The sequence below is a fragment of the Chiloscyllium punctatum genome, chromosome 5 (genome assembly GCF_047496795.1).
Source record: "Chiloscyllium punctatum isolate Juve2018m chromosome 5, sChiPun1.3, whole genome shotgun sequence".
Taxonomy (NCBI): Eukaryota; Metazoa; Chordata; class Chondrichthyes; order Orectolobiformes; family Hemiscylliidae; genus Chiloscyllium; species Chiloscyllium punctatum.
This window is the reverse complement of record NC_092743.1, coordinates 65,417,168-65,444,040: the sequence shown is the minus strand read 5'-3', so window position 1 is coordinate 65,444,040 and position 26,873 is coordinate 65,417,168. Positions and strand designations below refer to the sequence as shown.

Genomic DNA, 26,873 nt, shown 5'->3' with positions numbered 1-26,873 from the left:
TAACCTATCTATATCCATTTGTAAGGTTTTTATTTCCTCATTGCAATTTACCATCCTGCTATTTTTGTGTCATCCACAAATTTGGCTGGAGCCTTCCATCCCTGTAACCAGATCTCTAACGTAGTTTGTAAATAGCTGAGGTCCATGGACCAAACCTTGAGGCAACCCACTAGTTACATCTTGCAGCATGGATGAGTTAGACCGAAGGGTTTGCTTCCCTGCTGTACAACTCTATGACTCTGTAATATAGCTATCAGTTCCTCTCAAAACAATTATTTATATAACACCCACCAAAGACAGATTGTCAGAGGAAAAAAATGTCTATTTTTAAACTTCTCATTTAATTAGAGGTTTAGACAATGGAACATCTTGTTTTACTCAGGGTCACTGGCAGGGTTAGTATTTGTTGTCCTGATTGTCTTGAACTCAATGGCTGAGTTGGCCACTTCAGGGGGCATTTAAAAGTCAACTGTAGGGCTGAGGATCTGGTGTCATATTTAGACCAGACCAAGTAAGAATAGTGATTTCCTTCCACTGATGAACTCAATGGATTTTTACAATAATTGATAAGAGCCAACAAGGTCACCATTACCAATATTAGACTTCAGTTCCATATTTTTTATTGATTGGTGGGATTTGAAGTCATATTCTAGGGAAATAAATCTGGGCCACTTGATTACTAGCCCAATGACAATAACATTATGCCACCTACTCTCAATGAATATTGATACAAAAATTAACAAGTTATCTGCAATTCTCTACACCAGGCCAGTAATTATGTAAACAATGATGGATGGGATATGATCTTCTCACCCATCTCACCCCACGCCAGAAAGATATTTAGGGTACAATGGGGGTGACAAGTCACTTTACCTCAAAGCCCCAGTGCATGCCCCATGATCATTCAATGCTAATCCATGCCCTTATATACTCAGAATGCCTCCTCATATCGCCATGCCAAATTCATAGCTGCTTACCCAAGATCCATCATGGGCACACCATAGGATCCATTTGGAGATGAAAATTCTAACAATCTAATATAGTTATCACTCATTTAGCAATGAATAAGACTCTCATTTGTGAAACCCATTCAGAGCTTTTAAATCTCACACTGTTAATTTCTATAGAAACAAAGAAACCTCAATCTGAACCCCACAAAGTCAATTAATCATTTAATAGTCTCTTTAAGCTGTCAGTCAAATTGTGAACTCAAACCCTTTCTGAGATAAATGTAGCATTTGAAACTCAGTCAAGGGAGTAGCTCCATCATCAGAATAATAAAAGATAACAGTGAAGTTGCCATAAACCCATCAGGCCATAAGGCTGCTCTCTCATTAGACAGAGACAACAGCTCGTGGTTTAACCTGAGGGTCACCATGCCTCAGCCAAGGAAAGAGGTTGAGAAGAAAAGTCCTTCCTGGTAACCCCAGTCAATGTGGGAATTGAACCCATTCTGTTGGCATCACTAAATTACAAACCAGCTGCCTAGCCAACTGAGCTAACCAACCAGAATAGTAATCCAAATTTTAATGCTCTGAAGAAATGGGTTTCAATACCACCACAGCTATTGGCTGAGTTACAGTTCAATTTCAATAAATCTGAAATTGGAAGCTCTAAAACTATCACTGATATTCATTATTAGCCTTAAGGGAAGGAATCGGCTATCATTATCTAATTTCCAGATTTATAGTAGTTTGGTTGATTCAAGTAACTCTCAAATGGCAAATAGTTAAAGGGCACTCAGGTAAAGGGCAATTAGGGATGGTCTACAAAAATGGTCTAACTTTTTCTAACTTGTTGATTTAAGGAGCCCAGCAGCTGTTTTTTCAAATTTCCACTGTAGGGTGTCTTAGTTTGTTGTGTATGCATTTGTAGATTTTCCCTGTGGAATTTCGCCAGGTGTTCAGGTTTCCTCTCATAGTACAAAGATGTTCAAGTTGGATGAATGGAATGCTAGATTGTTCAGTAATGTCCAGAGCTGTACAGGTTAGGTGGATTAGCCATGGTAAATGTGAAGATAGGTTGAGGTTATGTGTGTTGGTGAAGGGGAGATGATGTACTGGGTCTGGGTGGCATCTGCAGTACAGCAATTGAGGAAAAGGAGGAAGAAGTCAACAAGGAGAAAAAAAAATCCTTCACATTTTAGTCGACTGCATGTACTGATGTTGATGTGAAAGAGAAACATAACAATTAGCTCACCAAAAGAAAAATGCAGTCATTTCATCCTGCCCAATTTTCACCTTCTTCAACTACTTTCAAATTACATTTTACAACACTTACTTTCTAGCAGACAGCAGTTCAGAATTTTTCACTGTTCTTTAGATATTGAGTAACAAAAAGAGGCTGAGTGGAATGGGTACAGCTAAAGTCAGCCCCTGCTTGATACCCCAACTGTACTAGGCCTCAGATGTTCTTTTTCAGAGCATTGTACCAGTGGAATGTGGTAGGGTGAAATGAGGATACTTAGAGCAATCTAATTACAATTCCCAAGAATCATCCAATGGAGATAACGATGTAGTGTTCATGTCACTGGACTAGCAATGGAGATGTAAGCTATTGCTCTGGGGAGACATGTTCACATGTCACGATCATAACTGAAAATTTTAAATTCAATGAAATAAGTCTGAATGAAAAGCAAGTATCAGTAAGGGTGGCTAGGAAGTAACCAAACTAGACGTCTAATTGACTAATGTGCTTAAGGAAAGGAAATTTACCACCATTCCCAGGTCTGGTTTACATATGATAATACACAACAGAAAAAGGACTGACTGTTCACCGCATTCTGAAATGTCTTATTCAGGATTCACTTGTATTCAAGACCTTCTCCAGGGCTATTAAGGATTGACAATAAATGAAATAAAGTTAAAATTTCAGATCATGACGTCATGTTCCGATGAAAGGTAATAACGAAAATATCAACTCAGTTTCACTTTCAACAGATGATGTCAGACTGGCTGTGTACTTCCAACATTTCCTCTGTTTATTAAGACGGTACTCAGAAAAATCAGAAAGTGATAATGCAGAATCAACATAGTGTTGTGAAATGCAAATTGTGTTTCAAAAAACAATTAAAGCTTTTTGATTATGCTGTTTGCAGAGTAGAAGAAAGAGAACCTATGGAAGAAGGTTATTTGAATTTCCAAAGCATATTTGATCAGGTGCCACAAAAAAGATTGCACAGATTTAGTAATAATATACTAATATTAAGAGAAGATTCATTAAAGGATGGGAAAGAGAGTGTGAGACTGGACTTTACAGCGCTGGCTGTTTTAAAGGTGGGGAAACTCAGTATGTGGCCCTCCTGCTGCTTATCTGCCCCACCCCAATGTCTGTGAAAATTTACAGGAGCAATTGAAGCATGGGGATTGGGGAGGTGGGAATGTCCCTTCTTGGGTCTTTTGACTTAGAATTATATTGCATTTTGTTCACTGTTGCTGGTTCAAAATCCTGAAACTCCTTTCCTATAAGCACCTCTTAAAGACTGTGGTAGTTTAAGAAGGGATGGGCAATAAATTGCGGCCTAGCTAGTGATACCCACATCTGTTGAATAATGAAAAAGTAGTAATTTCTCTTCACCTTAATTCTCAACAATTGGCACCTCATCCTTAGACTATCTCTGTGTTTCGGCTTTCTCAATCAGTGGAAACAATCCCTCAACATCTACCACATCAATCTCCTTTGAGAAATCTAACCAAGAAAAATAAGAATGAGAAAATTTGATATGGTAGATGCTGAGTGGCTGTTCCCTGAAGAGTCTATAGCCAGCATGTGGCTTCTGAATCAGGGGTTATCTATTTTGGACTGAGATGAAAAACTTCTTCACTTCGAGGTTTTTGAGCCTTTGAAACTTTTAACCCCAAAAGACTGTGGATACTCAAGCATTGAACATTTTCAAAGTCAAGAGTCACAGTTAAGGGGATCAGGTGGGGAAGTGCAGTTTAGGTCAAGGATCATGATTTTAGTAATTGATAAAGCAGACTCAAGGCCATATGGCATACTCCTACTCCTATTTTCTTGATCAGCAACTCAACGGGAATCAGATCATTATCAAAATGCACTATAGTCGGTTCTGCTATAACGTGGTAGTTTTGTTCTTATGCAATCCCATGTTAGAAGAAAATCATGTAATAACAGCACCATTTAAACTATGGGGCTGGAATCGCGTTATAACCAATACATGCTTTAAAAGTTTGTGCTTTAGAAACAGTGTCCTCAAATCGTCAACCACGTTATAGTGAATTCACATTAATGAAATGCCCATTATAGCAGAATGATCTGTACATGGAGTCCTAACATAATAACTGTACATATACTTACTATTATGTACTTACTATTTTGGTTCAAAGCACAGTAAAAATCATAATCACACAATTTTCTCATGCTTTCATAAGTAAAACAAGTGTCTAATTAGAAATCAGTAAGTATAACAATCCAAATCCAAGCTTTATAATTTCACGTAACGTTAGTATTAAATGTCAGAGTAAAACTAGCTTGTTGCAGTAAAACTAAAAATTTTCATTTATATACAACGGAGGCAAAAAGCTAAACAAAACATGAAGGCCAGAATAAGACAACAAATAAAGATGCAATGATTGCTGAAAGATGGATCAGGAAACTTACTTCCTGCCTCATTTCTTCTTCCTATTTGAAAGTTTAAAAATCAAGTATTACTTTGACAATGTACGTCATGTAACTTTTTAAACAATCTACAGATTTTTGTTTTAAACAATGGCTTCCAAGCAAACAGGTACAAGTGTATTTTTTTTAGAAATTAATGCATACAAAATTAAAGTTCCAACAATTTATATTGATAATAAATACAAAGAAAAATTTTTAAATTGCTTTTGGGTGAATTTCTTCAGACATGCAAAAAAATTTAAGTTATTGGTGAAAGGTGTGAACAATTTCCAGGAACTTCCCAGTCCACATCTTCTCAGTCCCAATTTAGTCAGGGCTAAAAGTTATGGAGAAGAAAGTCATCTTCCTGTATATGTCAATTACATTTGTGAATACCTATCTTTTTACATTGTGCTTTTCAGCTGTTATATTCTAACTGTAAAAAAAATCTCATTTGGAAAAAAGACTGGTCATGTCATTGACCTGTTGTGATTGGGCTTTTAATTTACCCAAAGAATAGCCTTACTTTCAGTAACTTCATCAGGCCTTCTAGTTGAACCATCAATTCTCGGCGGCTTTCTTGCAATGCTGACATCCTTTGTTCTAACTCGTCTTTTCGTTGCCTGTGAAGTGTAAGAACTAATGTTTAATTTCACCTAAATGCATGACAATATTTGAAGGGAACTTTAAAAGACAACTATTCAGCAACAAAGTACAGAGAACAAGTTTACGAGGTTTTATTCAAAAAATACTGTTGGCTAAATTGTCTTATAGTGCCAATAGGTTCTGCAACATTTATTTTAAAGAATTAGAATTTTCAGAAAGGTAAGAATGTGAAGATAGAATGAAGTATTATTCCAAACCAACATATTAACATTTGTGTTTTGATCCTGGAGCAGCCAGATTTACCTTGGTCCAGAACAGCAAAATTGAGTATATTTTTCCTCATGTCACCTTAGCAAAATCCTCAAACCTTGTAAAATTACTTTGTGCCTTTTATCAAATTTAATCTTATCACTTCTTTATTATATTTTAAAAATGAAACAGGATTACACAGCATATATGTAACAGAAACAGGCCATTCAGCCCAACCAATCCATGCAGATGTTTATCCATTACTCAAACTTTCTCCCATCTTTTCTCACTTCAGTTTAATACCATAACCATCTCTTCCCTTCTCCCTGAAATGCTAATCCAGCTTCCCTTAAATGCATCCATAATATTCACTTCAACCACTTTCCATGGTGGTGAGGACCACATTCTCACTACTCTTTGAGAGAAGAGGTTTCTCTGGATTTCCTAATTGCTTGGTGACTATCATATATTGATGGCCACTAATTGTACTCCCCAACTAGAGGAAACATTCTCTTTGCATCAGTCCCATCAAGTCCTTGATTCTTTTAAAGAGATACAGCCTATCAACTTGTTTCTATACACATACCCACACACATTCCTGGCATCATCCTTGCAAATCCCTGTTTCCTCTCAACGCTTCTAAAATCAATTTTGAATATAGCAACCTTTTTCTTTAACAGTGCCTCAGGATCTAAGACAACTTTACTTGAGTGGGATGATGGGGAAGGATGGTGGAGGTTCTGCATTGGCTGAATTGCCCAATCCTGGAGCCGCAGAGTTTGCCACAGATGGTACAGGTGATACTTGATAAGGTGGGTGGGTGGGACACTCTGGATTCTGTGCATTCTTTCTGACGCTTGTACTTGGCCTCCATGTGCTCCAGTTGTTGATGTTTGAAATAGTTGGTGCATTTGTAATACCTCTCCAGTCTGTGCACTCTAGGACAAGCGATTCCCACATCTTAGTACCAATGATGCTATTGGTTAGGGAGGCTTTCCGGGTATTGTGCAGTGTTTCCTCTGCTCTCCCAGTGATCGCTTATCACTGCGGAGCTTGGAGTAGAGCACTTGCCTAGGAAATATTGTGTCTGTCATACAGACTATGTGGGCCACCCACTGCAGCTGGTGTTGCATTAAAAACTGCCTTGATACTTGAGATATTGCCTTGAGAGAAGATGCTCACATTGGTACACCTATCCTGACAGCAGATTTGCTGGATTTTGTGAAGACAGCGATGGTCATTACTCCAGGGATTGGAAGTATCTGCTGTACATGCAGCAAACACTGTAAACAGCATTCCAAGTGCAGTAAAATCAAAGTTCAATAGATTTAGAATAACCTCCCATTTTTCAATTCTGTCCCTCCAGAAATAAAATCTGGTGCTTAGTTTGCTTTTTTAAAGTACCTTGTTCGTTAATGTAAATTGTGAACAGCAGTGGTCCTAGCATTGATCCTTCTGCCATACTGCATAATTATGCTTCTATCCCACACCCTGCTGCCTACCTGGAAATCAGTTAGTAATCCAATCTGCCATTTTCTCCTGACACCATGTTCTCTGACATTACTCATTAGCATATTATTGTGCACCTGTTGAATCCCTTTGTAAAATCTAAACAAATTCAACCTAATATAATATGTTGTCAAACCTGTGGTACATCCTCAAAAAATGCAATAAGGTTGGTCAAGTAAGATTTTCGCTTTCAAAATCCATGCTAACCATTCAGTTGAAAATTTATCCAAAGTTACAGTTTCAAGAAACCAGAAGAAAAGTGAATATAAATGCAAACATTTTAAAAGTAATAAAAAAGTTGTTGGGTGCATTCCCACTGAGCCAGGCAACAAAAATTGAAGTTACAGCAGTAGAGTGAAAACAACTATATCCTTATATATAAATTAAATGTACAAAACCTTAAATTTCCACGTATATAACTGTTTACCACTTGTAACCATAAAAAATTAATTAAAAATAAGCACTCAGTTGGAGTCAAGAACAAGAATGCTGTGGAGTCAGAGTCCAGTGACAATTAATCCTAACTGGATGAAGTTGTCTTCATTTCAAGTTATTGGTTTGAATTTCAATTGACTGAGGGTTTCCAGCTATAAATCAGGATAATCAGTACATTTCCCTATGTCAGAATGATGTGCAGAATGTTAATAGCTGGGTCCCACTTAAATTGAAATAGATCAGGTTGAGCAATCTCACTCCATTGATTAGATCGAAGCACTGTATTCCGGTCACATCCTCTGAATAGTATAGGACAATTGTACAAATAATTTGGAATGAGAGCTCCACAAATATTCTCATACTCAGTGCTGGGGGAGATCAGTGTAAAACATAAGGCTGAAGTATTTGCAGCCTTTCTCAGCAACAAGTGCCAAGTGGATTTTCCGTCTTAGCCTCCTGAAAAGGTCACAAACATCACAGATGTCTTTAAGTAATTTGAGGTACTCCACTAATATCAAGAAACAAGTGAAGGTATTGGATACTGCAAAGGCCATGAGCCCTGACAACTTTCCAGAAAGTTCATATATCCCCAAATAAACTGCTCCTGTACAGTAGTAACACTGGATTCTATCTAACAATGTCAAAAATTGCCCAGATATGTCCTGATAAGAAAAAGGAGGACAAATACAATCTGGCCAGTAACTGCCCTATCAATCTACACTCATTCATCAACAAAGTACTGTGGAAGAGGTCATCCACAGTACTATCAAGCAGCACCTGCGAAAGAATAACTTGCTCACTCAAGCTCAACATCGATTCTGCCAGGGTCACTCAGTTCCCGACTGGATTACAACATTGTTCCAAATACAGACAATGATTTGAACTCCAGAGAGCAAAAAAAAAGTGACTCCCGTGGATATCAAGGCAGCATTTGACCAAGTATGGCATCAAGGAACACTAGCAAAACTGAGATCAACAGGAATTGGGAAGAAAACACTGATGATTGGAGTCATGCTTAGTACAAACAAAGATATACTGAGGGATAGAGACACTGAGTCATCTCAACACCAGGACATCACTGCGGGAGTTCCTCCCATTAGTATCCTAGGTTCAAATGACTTTCAGTTGTTTCATCAATTATCTTCCGTCCACCATAAGGTCAGAAGTGGAGATGTTTGCTGATGATTGCATAATCTTCAGTAACACATGTAACACTTCAAATACTGAAGTGGTTCATGTCCATACGTAGCAAAACAGAGACAACATACATACAAGCTTGGGCTGATAAGTGTAAATTAACATTCACAAAACACAAGTGCCAGCCAATTACTATATCCAAAAAGCTATTATCTAACCATCACTCATTGATATACAATGCATTGATATCATTGAATCTCCATGATCAACATAATGGGGGTTGCCATTAATCAGAAACTGAACTTGTCCAGCCATGAGAACACTGACTATAAGAGCAACATCAGGAACTAGGGATTATGCATAAAGTAACAAGGCTCCTGTCTGCCATTGCCTGTCCACCACTGCAAGGCACAAGTCAGGAGTATGATGGTACACTCTTCACTTGCCTGAATGGGTGCTGCTCTAACAGCACACAAGCAGCTTTACACCATACAGGACAAAGCAGCCAAACTGACTGGAACACAATTCACTGCAGTTCAGTATTCACTTCCTAGACCACTGATGCACAGTGTCAGCAGTATGTACCATCTACATGATGCACTTCAGTAATTCATTACTGGTTCAGTAAGGTTAACAAGTCTCCTGACACTTCTGTGAGAAGCAAAGTTTGTGGCTAGAGACATGGATATCCTGGTGGAAGTGGTGAATAAGAGGGACACATTTTTACTGTCTGTCCTGAAGCTAATCATAACAAATAGTGCATAGAGATAGATTGTGGAGGTGGTCAGTTCCTCAGGGTAGTGCTGGCAAATCCGAGTGCTGTGCTGTGCTGCAAATGTTTTGGTGACCTGCTCTGATCTGGCAAGGTGAATGAGATTTCCACCTGCTTGGTGAATCCTTGGATCACAAAATGCAATGCATCTGGTCGCCACAAGGCCCATCCTCTACACAACTTTGAAGGACTGTGTCGTCACGCCATTGCTAAGATTGCCCAAGAGGAGATGCTATTTTAAACCAGATGTATATTATTTTCTCCACAGAATGGCTTCATCACCCTCTCTCTTTTGTCCATGCAGGAGAAGCAAGCACACAATACATGAGAAAGGGTAAAAAAAAGAGGGAGGACCTCAGTGCTGTAATTAATACCAGCTGTAGAGGACAGGGTGACAGAAATCATCAGGTTGTCATTGAGGGATTTTCTGGATCATGGCAAATCTCTGCTTCTGGGGCACAGGACCACAATAGTGTGAGATCGGTTGCCATGGTGATGAATCTTGGGGAATGGTTGTATTTTGGTGGGGGATACCAGAGTTGAAAAGAAGTTGGACTGAAGACGCCTATGGTCAGTGACTGGCTTTCTAACCAATTAAAGTGCACTTTCAATGAGTTACCTGAGCAGTCGAAGTTCTGCCAGCAGGGTAGGATTCTGTTGTGCCTTCTCAGGAGTGGGTTGAGATGCCTGCTCATGTTCTAGCCTCAATCTCTGTATCTCTTGCAGGATTTCTCTGACAAAAGATGAATAGTTTTATGAATTTACAATGTTAGAGACAAATGAATGCAGGACATAGAGTATAACCGAAGATAATAGTGCTGAAAGAATGTTTCAGTGCTTATCATCAAATCACATCACATCTTTTAAGCAACAAGTCTTTTCACTAAAGTCTCAGTTTAGGTCAGTTCCTCCATGTTTCCCTCTAAGCTCGAGTAATGCTCCTCAATTCTTAATTTGTACCTTCCTTTCCTCCAGATCCTTGCAGTAACAGAAGGGAGGATAAAACAAAATAATGAGGAAGAAATCGAGACAGATCGGAGGTAAATTTGGTGGAATGAATAGCAAGTGGCTAATCTAATAATTTCCCATCAAGTTAAATTAAATTATCCTCACCTCTAGTTCTTGACAGCAAGATTTTTCAAATTTATTTTTTAGTTCTAGTTCCTCCTCAACTTCGTCAGTGTTCTGAATCAAATAACCCCTGCCTCAAAATACTCTGCTCCCATGAATATGTCAACATGTTCATCCACATGCAACAGTATATTTCTATACCAGTAGGAACAAAGATTCAAGTGGATTATTCTCTCTTCCCCCACCCCCTGATTGGGTTATTCTTAGCTGTCAGTCCAATGTCTAATATTTTATAATTATTAAACCAAAAGCAATGTTAAAAATATCTTCTTAGGAATTGGCATATTCTTTTGCCATTGGGTTGCTTTTACTCCAGAACAGCATTCAAAGATTGCAACCCTACTTTCCACCAATGAAATTAACAGATTAAGTTTTGGTCATTATTTCTGAGGAGTTCTCTTATCTTGACTCTGTCATTTCTTATAACCTAGAATCATTCACATCTTTTATTATTGGAAATGCAATTTAGTAATCACTAAATAATGAGCATATAAAGAAGAAATGAAGACTGCATTACCAACCTATTCTTGTTTTCAAGTTCAGCAATCAACTGTCGCTGCTGTTTATTTGCATCTATGGTAGAGGAGAGATCAGAGGGAACACGCTGTTGCTACAAAAAAAAATCAGAAAATATTCATTCTTGGTTTCATTAATATTTGCATTTCAAGAATTGCAAAAACTGTGTTTTGTTCATATTAGGCAGAACATTGGCATGGTTTTGCAGATATATTCTGAAAGAAGCTGTTTCTTTGCTTGAGCGCCTTGAAAGTGGCCAGCAGAACAAACTGAAAGTTTTCTCCTTCTTTCAAAGCACATCCAAACTCCAGATCAGTAGTTAGCCTTGGAGATGGGAATCAATCATGAAAATGGGTCTGTAACTCATAGGGATGTTAACATTTTTATCGACACCATTTTTATTTCAATGCATGGTACCTTGAAAGAAAAGCCAAAGAGTTGCAATAGATTCTGTTTGCAACAATAGGGTGAGGGAGATTTGATTTAATTTTCACTTTCCTAAGATAAAGTCAGTTGGCAAAGATGCTGCACTGGGAACAAGATTAGAGATGATTAAAATTATTTATGAACTGAATGAACTACTCCTATTCCGATGTTCCCATGACAGGAGCAATACCTTGAATAACAGAACGTAGCCACCCAAGGAGACAGTCCCCAGCATTAGCTATGTAATTAAAAATGTACAATTCTAAATGTGTATAAATATCACTTCTGGAATTTGGGTTCCAAAATAGAGGCAGATACTGGTTAAGTTAATTCTGTGAAAGCTTTACTTTTTGAAAAAAAAACTCAGACAATCCTTCCAGAACAATAACAGGAGAATTTCGCCACATGGAATGCTCCTCTTGTAATATGTGTGAAATCATGCATACAAGTGTTCTTATATCTTAGCTTCATCAGGTTGACATCTCAAATTTTAGATAGCGAAGTGGAAGTGTCCAAAGATATTGAAAGAAGTATGAGTAGAAATTGCAAGCGCACTAACAATAAACTTTCAATCTTCACTGGAGTCAGAGATGGTGCTAGAGAAGTGGACTTCTAATATTGTACCCTTCCTAAAAAAAATGTTGCCAGGATAAACCCAGCAATTACAGGGAGGAGAATTTTATTTTAATGGTGGGGAAATCTCTGAAATAATTATTTGGGATAGAATGAAAAAAATGTAGGCTAATTAAGTAGAGCTAGCATGGATTTCTTGTGGGAAAATGTATTTAATTAATTTGTTCGAGTTTTTTTTGAAGAAGTAACAAAGACAGTAGTCTGGCTTTCACAGACTTCCAAAAGAGGTTTGATAAAGTGCCACACAACTGACTTTTGAGAAAAGTTAGAGCTCATGGAATAAATGAAACAGTAGCAACACCAACACAAACTGGCTGAGGGATAGAAAGTAAAGCATAATGCTTAATGGATTTTTTCAGGCAGGAGGAAGGTTTGTAGTTGAATTCTTCAGCGGTGGGTTTTGAGGCAGTTACTTTCCCTAAATAAATTTTTGGTGTGCGGAAGGAAAATACCCATTTGCAGATGACATAAAACATGTAAATGTTATAAACTGTGAAGTGAAGAGTATGAAATTACAAAAGGACATTGAAAAGTTGATGGAGTGGGTACACAGATGAAATTCCATGCAGAGGTATGAGATGATGCATCTTGTTAGAAAGAATATGAAGGAACACTAAAATAAACGAGCTATGTTAAATGGTGTAGAGTAACAAAGAGACCTGGTGTATTTGTATAAGTCACTAAGTAAGCAGTTAATAAAACATACAGTATTCCAGGCTTTATTAATAAAACAAATGCAGATGCTGAACTTATAGAAGTTAGACCTCATTGCAGTATTGTGTGCAATGCTGTGTGCCACACTTCAGGAAACTACAAGGATGCATTGGAGAGAATACAGAAGAGGTTTAGGAGAATAATATTAATTAATGGAGAAAATCTTCAGTTATGAAAACCGATTGAAGAAAATGGGAATGTTTTTCTTAGAAGGACACTAAGTGGAAATTTCATGTAATTTCTCAAAATCAAAAGAGGGCTGGATGGGGGAGGGGAGGGGATACAGAGAGAGAGATAGAGAGAGAAACCTTTCTTCACTTGTAAATAGATCAAGAAGGAGAGAACACACATGTAAACTGAACTGCAGAAGTAGTAAATATGAAGTGAGAAAAAAAACATTTTGACACAGCTAGTGGTTAGGCCTGGAAAACACATGTTGGAAGCTTAGTGGAGGCAAATTCAATGAAGGCATTCAAGAGGTTACTGAATAATGAATTAAACAGAGATAATATTCAGAGTTAAATGGAAAACAGAGAAAAGCAGTGTGGATACAAGGGGCGAACAGCATAACCATCTTCTGCAGCATAACCATTTTGTGAAATTCTGGTGGAACAGAGTCAACTGGGAATTTGATAAAAGAAAATGGATAAGCTGCTAAAGAAAAATTATTTCTAGAGGTATAAGGTAAGGATAGGGGTGTGGGACTAAATCAGCTGCTCTTGCAGGGAAACAGTATAGACAAAATGATCTGAATTATCTCTTTCTATGCTCTAACCATTCTATGATGCACAATCTGGACACAATGCACGAAATGGACTTCACACTGTCCACTTATGCTAAGGAATTTGTTAGAATATATATAGTGACATATTAAAAAATGAAACTGATAGAAACCAGACTGCTGGTTCAGTACTCACTGAAGATGCTGCCTCAGCAGCGAGTCGTGCTGCATACCGAGCTATCAATCGATGCTCTTCATCTAGACGGCTTGGACTATCAAGGACACTATTAAGAAAGGATAAAACCTCGACAATAAAACTGAATCCTTTGCTTTACTGTTCACAACTTCACCAACAATTGAATATTGCAACCATGGTGATACTTATTTGATCTCGATTCTCATAATATCCATTAAAAGCATTGAATTCCATTACTGATTCTTCTCATGTATTATAACCACTCTGCATAAAGTAGGTTACAAGATTCATAACAAAATAATTCTGCACCAAATAATTTATCATTATTCACATTGTATACTTTGAACAGAACATTTACTACAAAGATCAAGATTTGTTGCACAGTGCTCAAATTTTACAGCTCAGTACACTTGCTGATAAATGTCCTTGAGACTGCAGTACAGCTTGCAGCATGATTACGTTTGTCATCTCTTGAATTTGATTCATATCCCTTTTTCAATAGTAATGATGATGAGGTCTCAGGAATTAAATAAGAATGGACACATTAGCTGGTAATTTATGAAACCTTACATTACTTTACTTCACATTTATATGGCTGAACATTGTAATCTGGAAGATGTCTAGTTTTGTGTTCTTTGGAGCAGAGAAAGTAAAGACAGATTTAATAGCATTGAAAGGCAAAATAAAAAGAACAGTTGGTAACTAGAGGACACAGATTTAATTTAATACATAAATAAACCTGATGCAAAATGAGGAAATTCACTGGGACTTGGGACTTCACTGCCTAAAGGCAGAAACAGATTCAAGAGTAACTTTCTGAAGGGAACTCAAAAATAATTGAAATAGAACTATTTGAAGGATTAAGGGTAAATAAAAAAGTGGAACAAATCGGAAAGCACTTTGAAAGGTTCAACACAAGTAAAGTAGGCTAACAGCAGAGCGAGTTGGCCGGCACGAGAGCAGGAGCAGGCATCCCAAAGCATCAGCGGGAGCAGGAACAGGCTTTCCATTGTGACAGTGGTAGCAGGAACAGGCTAGTAAGGCAGCAGAGTGAAGGAGGTCAAGTCCTTGTGAAGAGTGCAAGCCCCCACATGGCTAGGCACTTATGGACGGTGATGTTGAACTTTAAACTGTGTTTCTATGTATTTCTACTTTTTAGTAAGAAGAACTGTAACGTTTAATGCTTTGACTTGATTTCTTTCTCTTTCTGTTTTGTACCAATATCCTTTACCTTTGTACCTAAGATGGGTATGTAAGTGGTGACTTGTAAACTTTTCACTGTATTCATGAGTATCTGTCAAATCTGATAATAAACCTAAACTTAAATGGTCTTCTGTTAGATTTATCTTGTGAATCCAATAAGTGGACCAGCATTATTCAAATATAGCACAATGCAGGGGCTTTCCTCACCCAGAATTGGGAGTTTTCAGGTCATGTTTTACTCTAATTACTAAAACCAAGTCCAAGTTCAAGTCCAGAAAAAAAACTTTTACTACATGAATTTATTTCATGGTTGGATTACAATCAACATGCAGAATTAAGAACCACTTTCATTTTTGCAAATCAGTGCTTATCTCCCTTCTATGCTAGTTTGTATGTTCTGACACAACCATGAAATCTACCTTAAGTGGATTCAGTTTGGCAGGTGAAAGATTGTTCAGCTTCAGTTTGGTGAGGACAGTAGATGCTATTAATATGAGGGCAGCCATTTCTACTGGGGTCCCAGTTACTCCACAGCTTGCAGGGACATTGCCAAGGTTCACCAGGTGACTCCCCCCATATAGAATAAGTTCCATTGGTCACTTGTAGTGTAAGTGAGAAAAAGCTCTTAGTTGGCTACTTAAATGGCTCAATTGGTTTTTCGGTGAAATGATTGTCCTGCAGCTACTCCACTGTTGGTAAAATGTTGCAGCAGGAAAGCTAAGGGTATACCATGTCTATACAGCCCTCAGTTTCCTTTGCTATTTTACAGGCACCCTAATTCCAGCCCATCCCTGAAGGTTGGTAAGTTCCAGCCCTGTAAATGCAAACCTTTTTTCTTCTTATACTCATATTCTCACATTCTTAATATATTGCTGAAAAAAGACACATTTTGTCAAAGTTTCTCAATTTACTCATTAGGACACTTCACAAGACATACTAATTCAAGGAAAAAGAAATATTTATAATCCATAAGAGGTGGCATTGGTTGGAAAGTGGACCCAATGGGTTGCAATGAATATAAAATAGATATGGGGAAAAATAAGAGAGGAGAGGTTTGATTACAATGTTTGTATTGGAGCCAGTATAGGGGTTTTAACATTAATCAACAAGAATATCTTATTATATTAAAACAAAGGACTGCAGTTGCTGGAAATCTGAAAACAAGAGAGAAATTGCTGAAGAAGCTCAGGAGGTCTGGCAACATCTGTGAAGAGAAAGCAGTGATATGTTGAATCCAGTAACCTTTCTTCAGAACATCGTATTTATAGATTCCAAATTAATATATTTAATGCTATATATAAATACAATCTTTGGTTTTGTGTTAGCTTATCTTTCTAAAAAGAAAACATAAAAGGTTGATACAAATCAAAGTTAATGTTACTGTGTCACTGAATCATCCAATAAAGGAGCTAGTGAATGAAAAATGAGCCCCTGAAAATCAAAAGGAAGTCCTTGTGCATGTCTGACAAATAGCCTTTAAAACAAAATATTTTGATGTCAGAGATATTGCTTCCAGAGCCTGGTTACAATGCAGGAGGATATACAATACACACAAATTGTTAAGTGAGCTAATCATCAAATAACATATAAAACAGCTGCACCACTGGCTTCTTTCACTATTCAGTTCATTATGCTCACATAATCCACCTACTAATAATCTCTATCAATCAAGACTTAATCCAACCAATCATACAGTTAACCCCAGCCTCTCACATTTAGCATGTTGTAAACCATACACAATTTTCAGCAATTAACACATTTAGTTAACTTGCACCTGATTAGTTCAAATGTTCTACATAAAACAGTAAAAAAAATCACAACTGAAGCGATTAAAAACATACCAATGGTTATATTGCAAGCAATCAACAAACTTGAAAAATTCTGTATACCTCAGAAAACTCTGCAATTTCTGGAAAACCAAAATTCAGCAAGCATCATTCATTTTCAGACTGCTAAATCTCGATACTTAAAAAGGCAAGGGTAATTTGATTTGACGAACATGTTGGACAAAAATTGGACCTTCTACTGGAAACAGATGTTTGACACCCTGCAAATGTTAATGAAGTTCCATGTTTTAGAATTCTTTTGTCAAATTGGCTGTCTTGAGTGTAAAAGTCATTGAGCTGGTGAATGGCGCCAGATCTTCACCTGGAGCTATTTATTCTTACACAAATGTTTTCCACTGTTCTCTCTATAACTGTTTATAGTCTTCATTTTCAAATACAGTACTTTTCCAATTACCTTCTGAAATACTGTAAGCTCTTTCTCAATCATTGGGATATAATGAAGTGGAATAACAAACTGAGAAAACCTATCGTCAGAAATTAAGAAGGTTGTGACATTTAACAGTTAAACTTTCCGAAAACAATAGATATTCTTGTAGCAATACATAAACAGAACACTCTATATATCTTGATTTCATATTTTCTCTGACAAACATTTGAATCTGGGGGCCAAAACCTTCTAATAAAGCAATGTGGGCACAAGGATATGTGGATATATAATAAATGAACCATGTTTTACTTATTCTTACATCAGTGGAACTGACAGATTATTAAGTGATTTCCTCCAAACGCAACTATGTCCATATTGGGTAAAAGAAACCTCAACTAACCGTGAGGAATTATTCAGGAGGAGGTTGATATATAGACCAATCAGAACATGTTCATCACCCAGTCTATCAGCAATATCAAGGCTGTATTGCAACCTAGAATAATGGAAATGTAGAGGAACAAAACAAAGAAAAGAATAAAAAGGAAAAACATTATAAATTGTAAATGAGAAATTAAAACGGAAGCAAAACCAATGATGTATCTGCATACGTATTGTCTCTTCTGTCTCAAGGCATTCAATTCATAATTCAGCACACTTTACTACTAAGATGTTAGCCAATTAATTGATTGGACTATTGGACAGGACCAAAGAGATCGAGGCCAGGATTTCACAGCATGGTGGCGCCCCCACCCACCAGCTTGATAGTTGGGGCCAATCATGCCTCAGTCAGTCATGGAAGCCCGAGTTGCATTTTATGTTCAGCAGGCATTTTAACTGACAGGATAGGGGCTTCCATCCTTTTAAGAGATAAGATCTAGCCCCCAAGATCAGATTATCAGAGGGTAGCCAGTCCATAATTAGCGAATGTGGCAATCCTGCCCTAGGTCCTTAAGTGGCCAATTAAGAATATCATGGGGCCTTTGCTCAATGTTGCTGGAAAAAATGCCTGATTAGGCAAACCATGGCCAATGAAGGACCTTCTAGTGACAAGGGTTGACCCTGATGAAAGGCATCTCACTCTCATGAGTCATCAGACCCTAGTAGATAAATCTCAATCCCAATTCCTCCTCTCTAAGGTGGCTGATCCTTGCATTGTTGCCACTGATGGTAAATACCACAGGTGAAAGGCAGAAGTTGGCATACCCTTCCCCTGACATACTACCCTACGGTAGAGTCTGAGGCGCAATAAAATCCCAGCCTCAATGAAATGTCTAATCTATGAAACTATGAGTACATGCATGACTTCTAATACTACATTTAAAATAGCAGAAATGATTCTACAAACGTCAGGCAATATGTGCTATTGCTTGCAATTCTTAAATACTTGGGGGAAAAATTGTCTGCCTAATGCAAACAATGGTGTTCAAGCAACAGTTCCTCAAGCCAGGAGAGGACTTGGACCAATATCTGCACAGTATTTGTCACTGCTATCACTGGGGAAACCCAAACAGGTATTGGCCCATGACACTGACTGCTTCTGTGGAACGCACATCTTTGCAGTACTACTAGTGGCCTGAGTTAACTGTAAGTATTGATGCATTTTGTTAGCATGTTATGCAACAAAATGACTTTTTTGTGTGTGTTAGTAGCTCATGCCAGTTACTGCACATTCTCAATACTCACCCTTTGCCCTTTAGCAAAGCTGGAGCAGCCCTAGCCAGTTGTTTGTTCTGCTCTACTTCATTGACCTCATCAGGAAAGCTATTTAATGAGATAAGAAGACTAAACAAGAATAAATAATGATACTGTGGGAAACAGGTTAAGCGTAACAGCATTTGCAGTGTAACCACATTCCAAAAACATAAACTGAAAGACCTTATAGGTCAACAAAATTTTGCTGAAATATTAAAGCTTTGGGAGAATAATCAAATTAAGACTGATCAAGATGGTAAACTGGCTTAGGCTGATCCTAAACGGAGATGACTGATTATAGTTTGGATCAGTTATGAAGTGAAATTTTCTCACTTGTCCATTACACCTGCTTTCCTTCATCCCAATCCTCCCCTTCTGTATTTTTGCTTTCAGATGTCCAAGATTAAAAGCTGAATTAACCAAGGCAGTTGCACTTTAGAGTGAGGGCAACGCGTTCCTTTGCTGAAAAGGTACTCAATCTAACAACTGTAGCCACTAGTTCAGATTCACGAACTGTGTGCACTTTTCATTCCAGTAGACAAGTGGGCTGCAGGAGGAACAGGGCTTGTATTAGTTGAGCTGCAGAGATAAAGACATTGATGGTCAGTGTACAGGAGAAACACTGATAGTGTGCCCATCAAGATGATTGGTTTGTTAGCAGGTCAATGTCAAGGAACAATCCAGCTCCAATTTGGCACAAGGTTTTGAGCAGAGGTTAGGAGTCCATCCTTTCCAGTATGGAACTAGTAGTCAATTCCATGACAGCACCTATAGACAAAGCCACGAAGAACTGTCAGATTGCTAATATCCCAACTTCCACTCTAGCACAGGCAGAAACCATTCAGCATCTGAACTCTGTAATAGAGATTCATACTAATGTGACAACCAAGCCCATTTTGGTGTAATGCAGGCTCATATGGTTGCATTTACTAGTGAACAAAGAGCCTCCATGGTTTTTATAGCAGTTCAGCAATTGGTACTCTGGCAGATTACAAAGATTTCTGAGTTGCTCCTTCAGTGGAAATGGTTCTGTGTAAGCTGCTGTCCTCTCTCAGGATAACATCAACTGGTATTCCCACAATTACCGCTCTGCTGATGCCCATGCTGGATAAGGTCACTGTAACTCCCTGATGCATTAAACCATGGCAAATAATGAAATTTTAGAAATGTCACCTGCTTCCTTGGAAGGATCTGGTTGCACAGAGACTGACGAATATCATTATCTTTACACCACTAGCAGTGCTGCCCTACCCCTGCTTGTGGCTGCAGGTATAGTTGGCACAGCTCAGTCATCACATTCTTGGTAAAACATGTCACCTCAGTCAATGTTCGTGTCTAAGTTGGAGGTCTGAAAATTCTTAGTCAGCAGAGTGTTCTGTTGACAGCCCTCCTTCACTTCCTCCCTCTACCTATAGAAACTTCTCTTTGCTACCTATGCTTCATCTAGGAAGATAGAAACTTCTAAGTAGACTACTTAGCCCTTGAGCCTAGTCATCCTTCAACAAGATCATGGCTGATCCCTTAATATCTTCAGTTAGCAAAAACTTCAAATTCCAATTCAAATTTGTGAAAGACAATTCCATTCCTCTACCACCCCGATTATGAAAAGGTATCTCACAATTACACACCTAAAAGATTTGGATTTAATTTCTAGATTATGCTCCCTAGTCCTTAATGCCAAACTAATAGAAACAGTTCCCACCAATCTAACCAACCTAGGAACACAATCTAGCTTATTTAATCTCTTCTCACACTTGGGCAACACAGTGGCACAGTGGTTAACACTTCTACCTCAGCACCGGTGATCTAGATTTGATTTCAGCCTTAGGTGACTGTCTGTGTGGAGTTTGGATGTTTTCTCTGTGTCTGGGTGGGTTTCCTCCAGATGGTCCAGTTTCTTCCACAGTCCATAGATGTGCATGTTAGATGAATTGGCAAAGCTAAAAAATTTGGAGACAGTGAGGACTGCAGATGCTGGAGATCAGAGTTGAGAGCGTGTTGCTGGAAAAGCACAGCAGGTCAGGAAGCATCCGAGGAGCAGGAGAATCAACGTTTCGGGCCCGAGCCCTTCATCAGGCTCTGGCCCGAAACATTGATTTTCCTGCTTCTCGGGTGATGCCTGACCTGCTATGCTTTTCCAGAAACACACTCTCAACTATGCTAAAAAATTGCTCCATAGTGTCCAGGGAACCTGACCAGGCAGGTTATGTGGGTAGCCATGGTAAAAACCCCATGCGGATTTATGGGATGGAGTGGATTGGATGGGATGCTCTTCAGAAGGTTGGTGTAGACTTGATGGGATGAATCACCTCTTTCTGTACTATAGGGAGTCTGTACTTTAACCCTTAGAATCCAGACATCAATCTAGATAATATAAACTGCACTCTGTCAAAGGCCAAAATAACCCTCCTAAATTGTGGTGCTTAAAATTATAACTGCTCATGATGTGGTTTAACTGAGGCTGAAATATGGCATGTGCCATATTCCTCCAGGTACAGAAGCCAGCTTTCTATTTGCCTTTTAGCTTAGTTCTTGTACCCATTCATCTCTAAGTCGTAGCCCAAAAGAAGCTCAACCTAGTGTTCACTTTCATTAAAGTCTGACATCCTGACATGCTAATGTCAGACATTCTCATCAAATGTCTGGTACTAACAATTTATCAAAACTCTTAGCACAGTTATAAGAACATCAGATGAAACCATCTCTTGCCCAGCAATTAGATAGTCGAACGGAATGAAAAGAAAGAGGAAGTTTACTCAATCTAGATTCTGCCCCAAAACATGGCTTCTATCAAACGATCGATCTGGTCCAAATGCTAACAAGGGAATTTTGATTTTTTTTCAGACATTTGAAGTTGTCATTTCTATTCTATCTTCTTTAATGATTATGAAATCATCAATTACCATTGCATGTGTATCAACTTTAAATATGCAGCATTTGCTTTTATACACCACGCAATAACAGGTTTTTTTAAGATCAAAATTACACATTTATGTATATTTAAAAATTATAGGCAAAGTTTGAGATCAAAAGGTCATAAGTGGTCAGGAAACATTCTTCACCATTTGTGTAATCACATCAGGGATTCAAATCTTGCTGCAGCACATGATCTAATTCTACATAATTCTGCAGCTCCTACAGTGAAACTATTACTTTCTTATTAGTTTATAAATGTGGAAAGAATGTTAACCAAACTAGAGTAAGCTCCCTGTTATCTGGAAAATGGGGTGATACCTGTTACCTGAATCTGTCAGTTGCATGAGAAAAAAAGCTTATAAAATCCCAAGACCATACACTTCAAAAACAAATCTTAAATCTAAATGTCAAAAGGGCAGTGCAATTCCCTCAGTCGGTTCTGCAAATGCTTGATAATATTTCAGTCATCAACACAACTAGCATTTGAGCAGTAGCTGATGTAAAGGGAGTGGGGATTTAAGCCCAGTAGCCTTGAACAATTTCTTTATTTGTGCCTGCTTACAAGCTTTCCTTAACTCATGCACAAATTGTGAATGATTGTTCACTAAAGCAGTTTTGCTCCTCAATATGTTTAAGAACATTTTCAAATCTTTTGACAGTATCAGAAGTTGGAATGCCAAGTTCAAATAAACATTTTTGAAGAAACTTTACAAAAATAGTAAGTTTTCTTTGAAACATTTGCAAGTTGCATGAAAATTTCAGCTGCTTGGTTACCAGATAATAGGGAGGTTACTGAAATGAGCAAGCAACAGGGTCTGTGAGCTTAAACAGCTACTATAAATTAATATTAAAAGTCTCCTTTTTGAGGTAACAACACTTCGCAAAAATGGCATAAACTGACTCTTAATCTCTTAAGTGACAAAATTGCAACTCATTAATGAACACATCTGCCACTTAACTTAGTAACAAAGTTGAGGCGAGTATTTAGTTTGATCACTTTTATCCTGCACAAAAGAGTCAGCATTCATTCTTTTAGGCAATAAAAGAAGTCTGCAATGACTTAGAAAAGTTACTTCTTCTAACAATTCTACAATCTTTTGTACAGACTCACTATGCAAAAGGATCAGGCGTTTACAGTATGAAATTAATGTAGTTCTGCGCAAAACTCTGAAATTTCCCATTTTACTGCTAATTATGATGTATTGAAGTAATAATTTTAGCATTTGATAATCTGTTCAAATAAAAATATCCCATACAACCTGATGGTATGCCTTCCACTGCTGATACATTTGCACATCATTACGTTATGTAGTCTTTAGGCTCAATTTAGGTGGATCTGTAAATGAGGGCACCATACCATCTGTGGTGGTCCAATCACCAACCAGCCAATTCCCACTCCCACCAAGATTTAACAGGCAGAAGGACAGGCCATCACCCAATACTGTTTTAATACTGTTAGCAGCTGATTAGTGAAAAGATTATTCTGCACTACATGGAGGCATCCCATGCACACTCCCATTATCGGTTTTGCCATTTCCACCTACTACTCTCACTTGAGTGTGTCAACCTGGCCCCAGTGGAATCCAAAATTGCCTGATTTTGGATCTCTGGTTCCTGTTTCTCCTTGGTCTCCTGCAATATCAGCAGTGGCCATCAATCTTATTGTGGAACATAGTTGGTGACTTCTGATAGCCAGGACCAAAAGAAAGTGGGATTTCCTCCAGTAGATTAATATCATCTCATATTAATTAAATGGTCCTTTCCCAAATAATTAAAGTACAGCAGATGGCCAAACAGAGACAGGTTTTCCCTCAAAATATACACTAGATTGCAGGAATTCTCCAGTGAGCAAGTGGCCTGGAGTTTGCAAGTCTCTCAATGTTCCCTATGGGAAACATCTAGCATGCATTTCCTATCATTCCATGTGTGGACTGACTGCTGTTCACTATGACATTACCTTTAAATAGGATGTATGTATTCTAATCACTCCAATGAAGAAAAAACATGGATCAAATTATCCTTCATTCCTTATTTTTAAGAATAGTCAATTATACTTTCATATTATTTTGAAATATTTCATCTGTAAATAAGACTTTAGGATCTTCAAAGTTTTCGATAAAATGTCTACCAAATTACACACCAGATGATTTGACCCTTTGAACTGTATGGAATTTTTCAACTTTGTTTCTTAAGCAACCTTAATAAAGTATTTATTTTCTATATTTATATTTTCTATATAAAATTATTTCAAACACTTTATTATCTCAAGTCAATAAAAAGGATACTTGCATATTAATTGTTAAACTCATCACAGACCCAGAACTACCGCAATCTATATGGGCTATAAAGCAGGTGGCTTCGTATCAGAGACTATTTAATAAAATCAAAGTTTGGTCTCTATCACTGACCGTGCATCGTTCATAAGCTCATTTATAAACAGCTGAATGACAGTATGTTCATCATTCATCTCATCTAGTAACCTGAGTAAATTAAACCAAGAATAAAGTATAAGTGACTTAGAAAGCAGAAAACACTTTATTTCTGATGGTACAAGGGATGTGGATTTTTTTCAGAAAAATCCATGTATTAAAGCAATTGCTAGTATTTCCGTTATTGTTGTAATATATTGAGGGTTTCAAAAGTTACAGTGAAATGGTTAGTAACATTAAGATCTCAGAAAAGCTCATACAGATTGGCATTAAACATCTGGAAAAAATATATTGTCAGACATTTGGATATTATTATCATTTATTAGCACCAAGACATTACTATTAAGTACTGAATTTACAAAGTTAAAGTTAGCATGTTGTTCATATGCATCAAACACTAATTATTCTCTGGTCTTCTGAGACTTTGACCAATGTGGGACAATGCACCTAATTCAAGATCTGCAGCAATTCATCTGAACCTAGGAAATATGCTGAATTCACATCCATACATCATTAGAACAGAACTAATATTTGAAGCATTCATTACAGCAAACAGAATGCAAAAATGTCATCTAAATTATCTATTTGCATTCCTAAAAGTGAAAATGAAAATCACATCTAAATTATATCAGATGTTATTTTGTAACTAGATACAAATCTTAAAAATAGAATACCATATGAAGTATCAGCAAAGTAGTTCCAATAGAATAGTGTGTTCATATTTTATGTTCAAACAAGTGTTCGTATTCCAAACAGCAAACTGTTTCGGATACTACTTGGGATCATGAATTCTGTAAATTTGATTTGAAGAAAAAAGAATAAGCATAAAAAAATGGACTGAGTAGTCTCCTGTACCATAACAACTCTCTAGGAGGCATTTTCCCATTAGTTAAAATTTTGTTTACTAAAATTCATGGTGCCCGGTCCATCATGGTTTGTAGTGACCTTTCTGATTTGCAGCCCAGAGAGCGCTGTCTCCTCGGTTTGAAGGAATGCCCAGTAGAGCAGGTAGCAGGTCAATGATATTCTTCACTCTGCAAGGAACTACTATCTTCTATTTCCTCATACTCACATGGCTACTACTCACTCTAATTCTGCAAAACCATCTCAACCAAGGCTCATGGTCTACAACACTTACCATTTCATGCATCTGTTTACTGCCTGGCTTGCTGTGTTCTTCCAGCCTCCTGCTTGTCTACTTTGGATTCCAGAATCTGCAGTTTTTTTGTCTTTAACCCTGTTAACTCAATGGCTGTCACCCAGTTCCTCCTCCTAAGCTACTAACTCTTTCTGACCTTTGTGCTTCACGAATACCCATAATGGACACCTCACCTTTGCGCCTGCTGCATCAATACCACTGACCACTTGTCCCTCTATGTCACTGCAGGAAAAATAAGCCCATGAAAAGGCATCAGGGATCTCAATCACTACAAGAAGTTTAGAACTGGCCAGTGAGGAGCAGAATCACTCGTGGGAAGAGCCAACTTGATCATCTTTGTTCTGCGATGCTGCATAGCTCTCCTAATACCACTCACTTATGTTAATAATGTCAGTGACAGAAACTCCTAACTCTACTTTCACTCTTGAGGAGGACCCATTGATTTGACTTGGGAGCAAGATATGCCCCAGCTCTCTGGGACTTGTTGCAGGACAAGCACCTGCTCAGCTCCAGGTAGATGACATTCCTATGGTGTTGGTTATTAATTACTTAATCAAAATGCAAGGAGAAGCTCAGCAGGCAGGTTGTCAGAGGCACTCTGTAAGCTGGGTCAAAAGTTGGAGGATTCTACCAATGATATCAGTGGCATGCTGGCTCTGGTATGTATGCATCTGGCTGTCTGAATAAAAATACACTCAATGTCTCTCAAATATTCATACATATCTGCACTTAGTCTCTTTAGCTATTGGTGCTCAGCCTCAATAGCAAAGCAAGACGGAGCGAGGGTTTGTGATCTCACTCCACATGCACCTTTCCTCTCAGAGAGAAAGAATGGTGCCAGCTGGCCCCCATAGGGAAAAATAAATGTCACATATGGGACCCTCAGAAATATCTTACACAATGCGCAGCTCCTCTATCGCCTTACTGCCTGTGATCTCAAAACCTGCAACAATTCAAATTGAGGAAAGTGGACTGTACCTGAGCATGGCAGTCTCAGCATTTCTAGGCTTTGCGAGCCAAAACACTATCAGGGACAACTAAGTTTTCCAGGCTAACTGAGGACACTAATTGTAAATAATCTTGTACTTTGGAAATATGTGTTCACTTACATTCTTAAATGCCTGCTCCAGTGTTATTTTGCTGTCAGATCTGGCAAAGTGACACCTGTGTGAAAGATGAGCAGTCTCTTCAGACATCCCAAGAATGAAAGAAGTTGTAATGATAAAGCATTGCTCATCTCTCATGAATACTAACCTCTTGACTGTGGATAGGTTCAGGTGCGAGGGATTCCCAAACCGTGACATTGATGAATGGAGCTAACTTGTTTCACTTTAATGTGGACTCAGGCGAAACACAAGGTACAAGACTTGAACTAAGGCCTGGGCAGCACATATTACTCCACACATACACCCATCTTGTGAGTGGGAGTACTGAATTAGTGATTATTTCATATATCTCTGGAGAGAAAGTTTCATTCTATGTATCAGCTTTTCAATGGCATGCATTACCATTCAAGGCTTAGAGATATACATTGAACAATTGTTCAATCTCTATCATAGCACATTGTGCAGCTCTTCTAGGCAGACCTAAGTGCTTCC

At 38.0% G+C, this 26,873-nt stretch overlaps 1 protein-coding gene across 19 annotated transcripts in view; it reads right to left on the bottom strand.

The window, feature by feature from the left end:
• dtna (dystrobrevin, alpha) overlaps nucleotides 1-26,873 on the bottom strand; it is a 302,593-nt gene that overhangs the window by 41,418 nt on the left and 234,302 nt on the right. For 7 of the 19 annotated variants that reach the window (XM_072570467.1, XM_072570465.1, XM_072570463.1 and 4 more), the window contains 8 exons: nucleotides 24,096-24,167; nucleotides 18,763-18,861; nucleotides 17,480-17,572; nucleotides 13,663-13,750; nucleotides 10,978-11,066; nucleotides 9,945-10,058; nucleotides 5,144-5,240; nucleotides 4,621-4,641 (listed from right to left, as the gene is read on the bottom strand). In XM_072570467.1, coding sequence (XP_072426568.1) covers nucleotides 4,621-4,641; nucleotides 5,144-5,240; nucleotides 9,945-10,058; nucleotides 10,978-11,066; nucleotides 13,663-13,750; nucleotides 17,480-17,572; nucleotides 18,763-18,861; nucleotides 24,096-24,167 — 673 coding nt within the window. The remainder of the gene's footprint in view (nucleotides 1-4,620; nucleotides 4,642-5,143; nucleotides 5,241-9,944; nucleotides 10,059-10,977; nucleotides 11,067-13,662; nucleotides 13,751-17,479; nucleotides 17,573-18,762; nucleotides 18,862-24,095; nucleotides 24,168-26,873) is intronic. The other 12 variants (XM_072570469.1, XM_072570470.1, XM_072570475.1 and 9 more) reach the window with 8 other exon arrangements.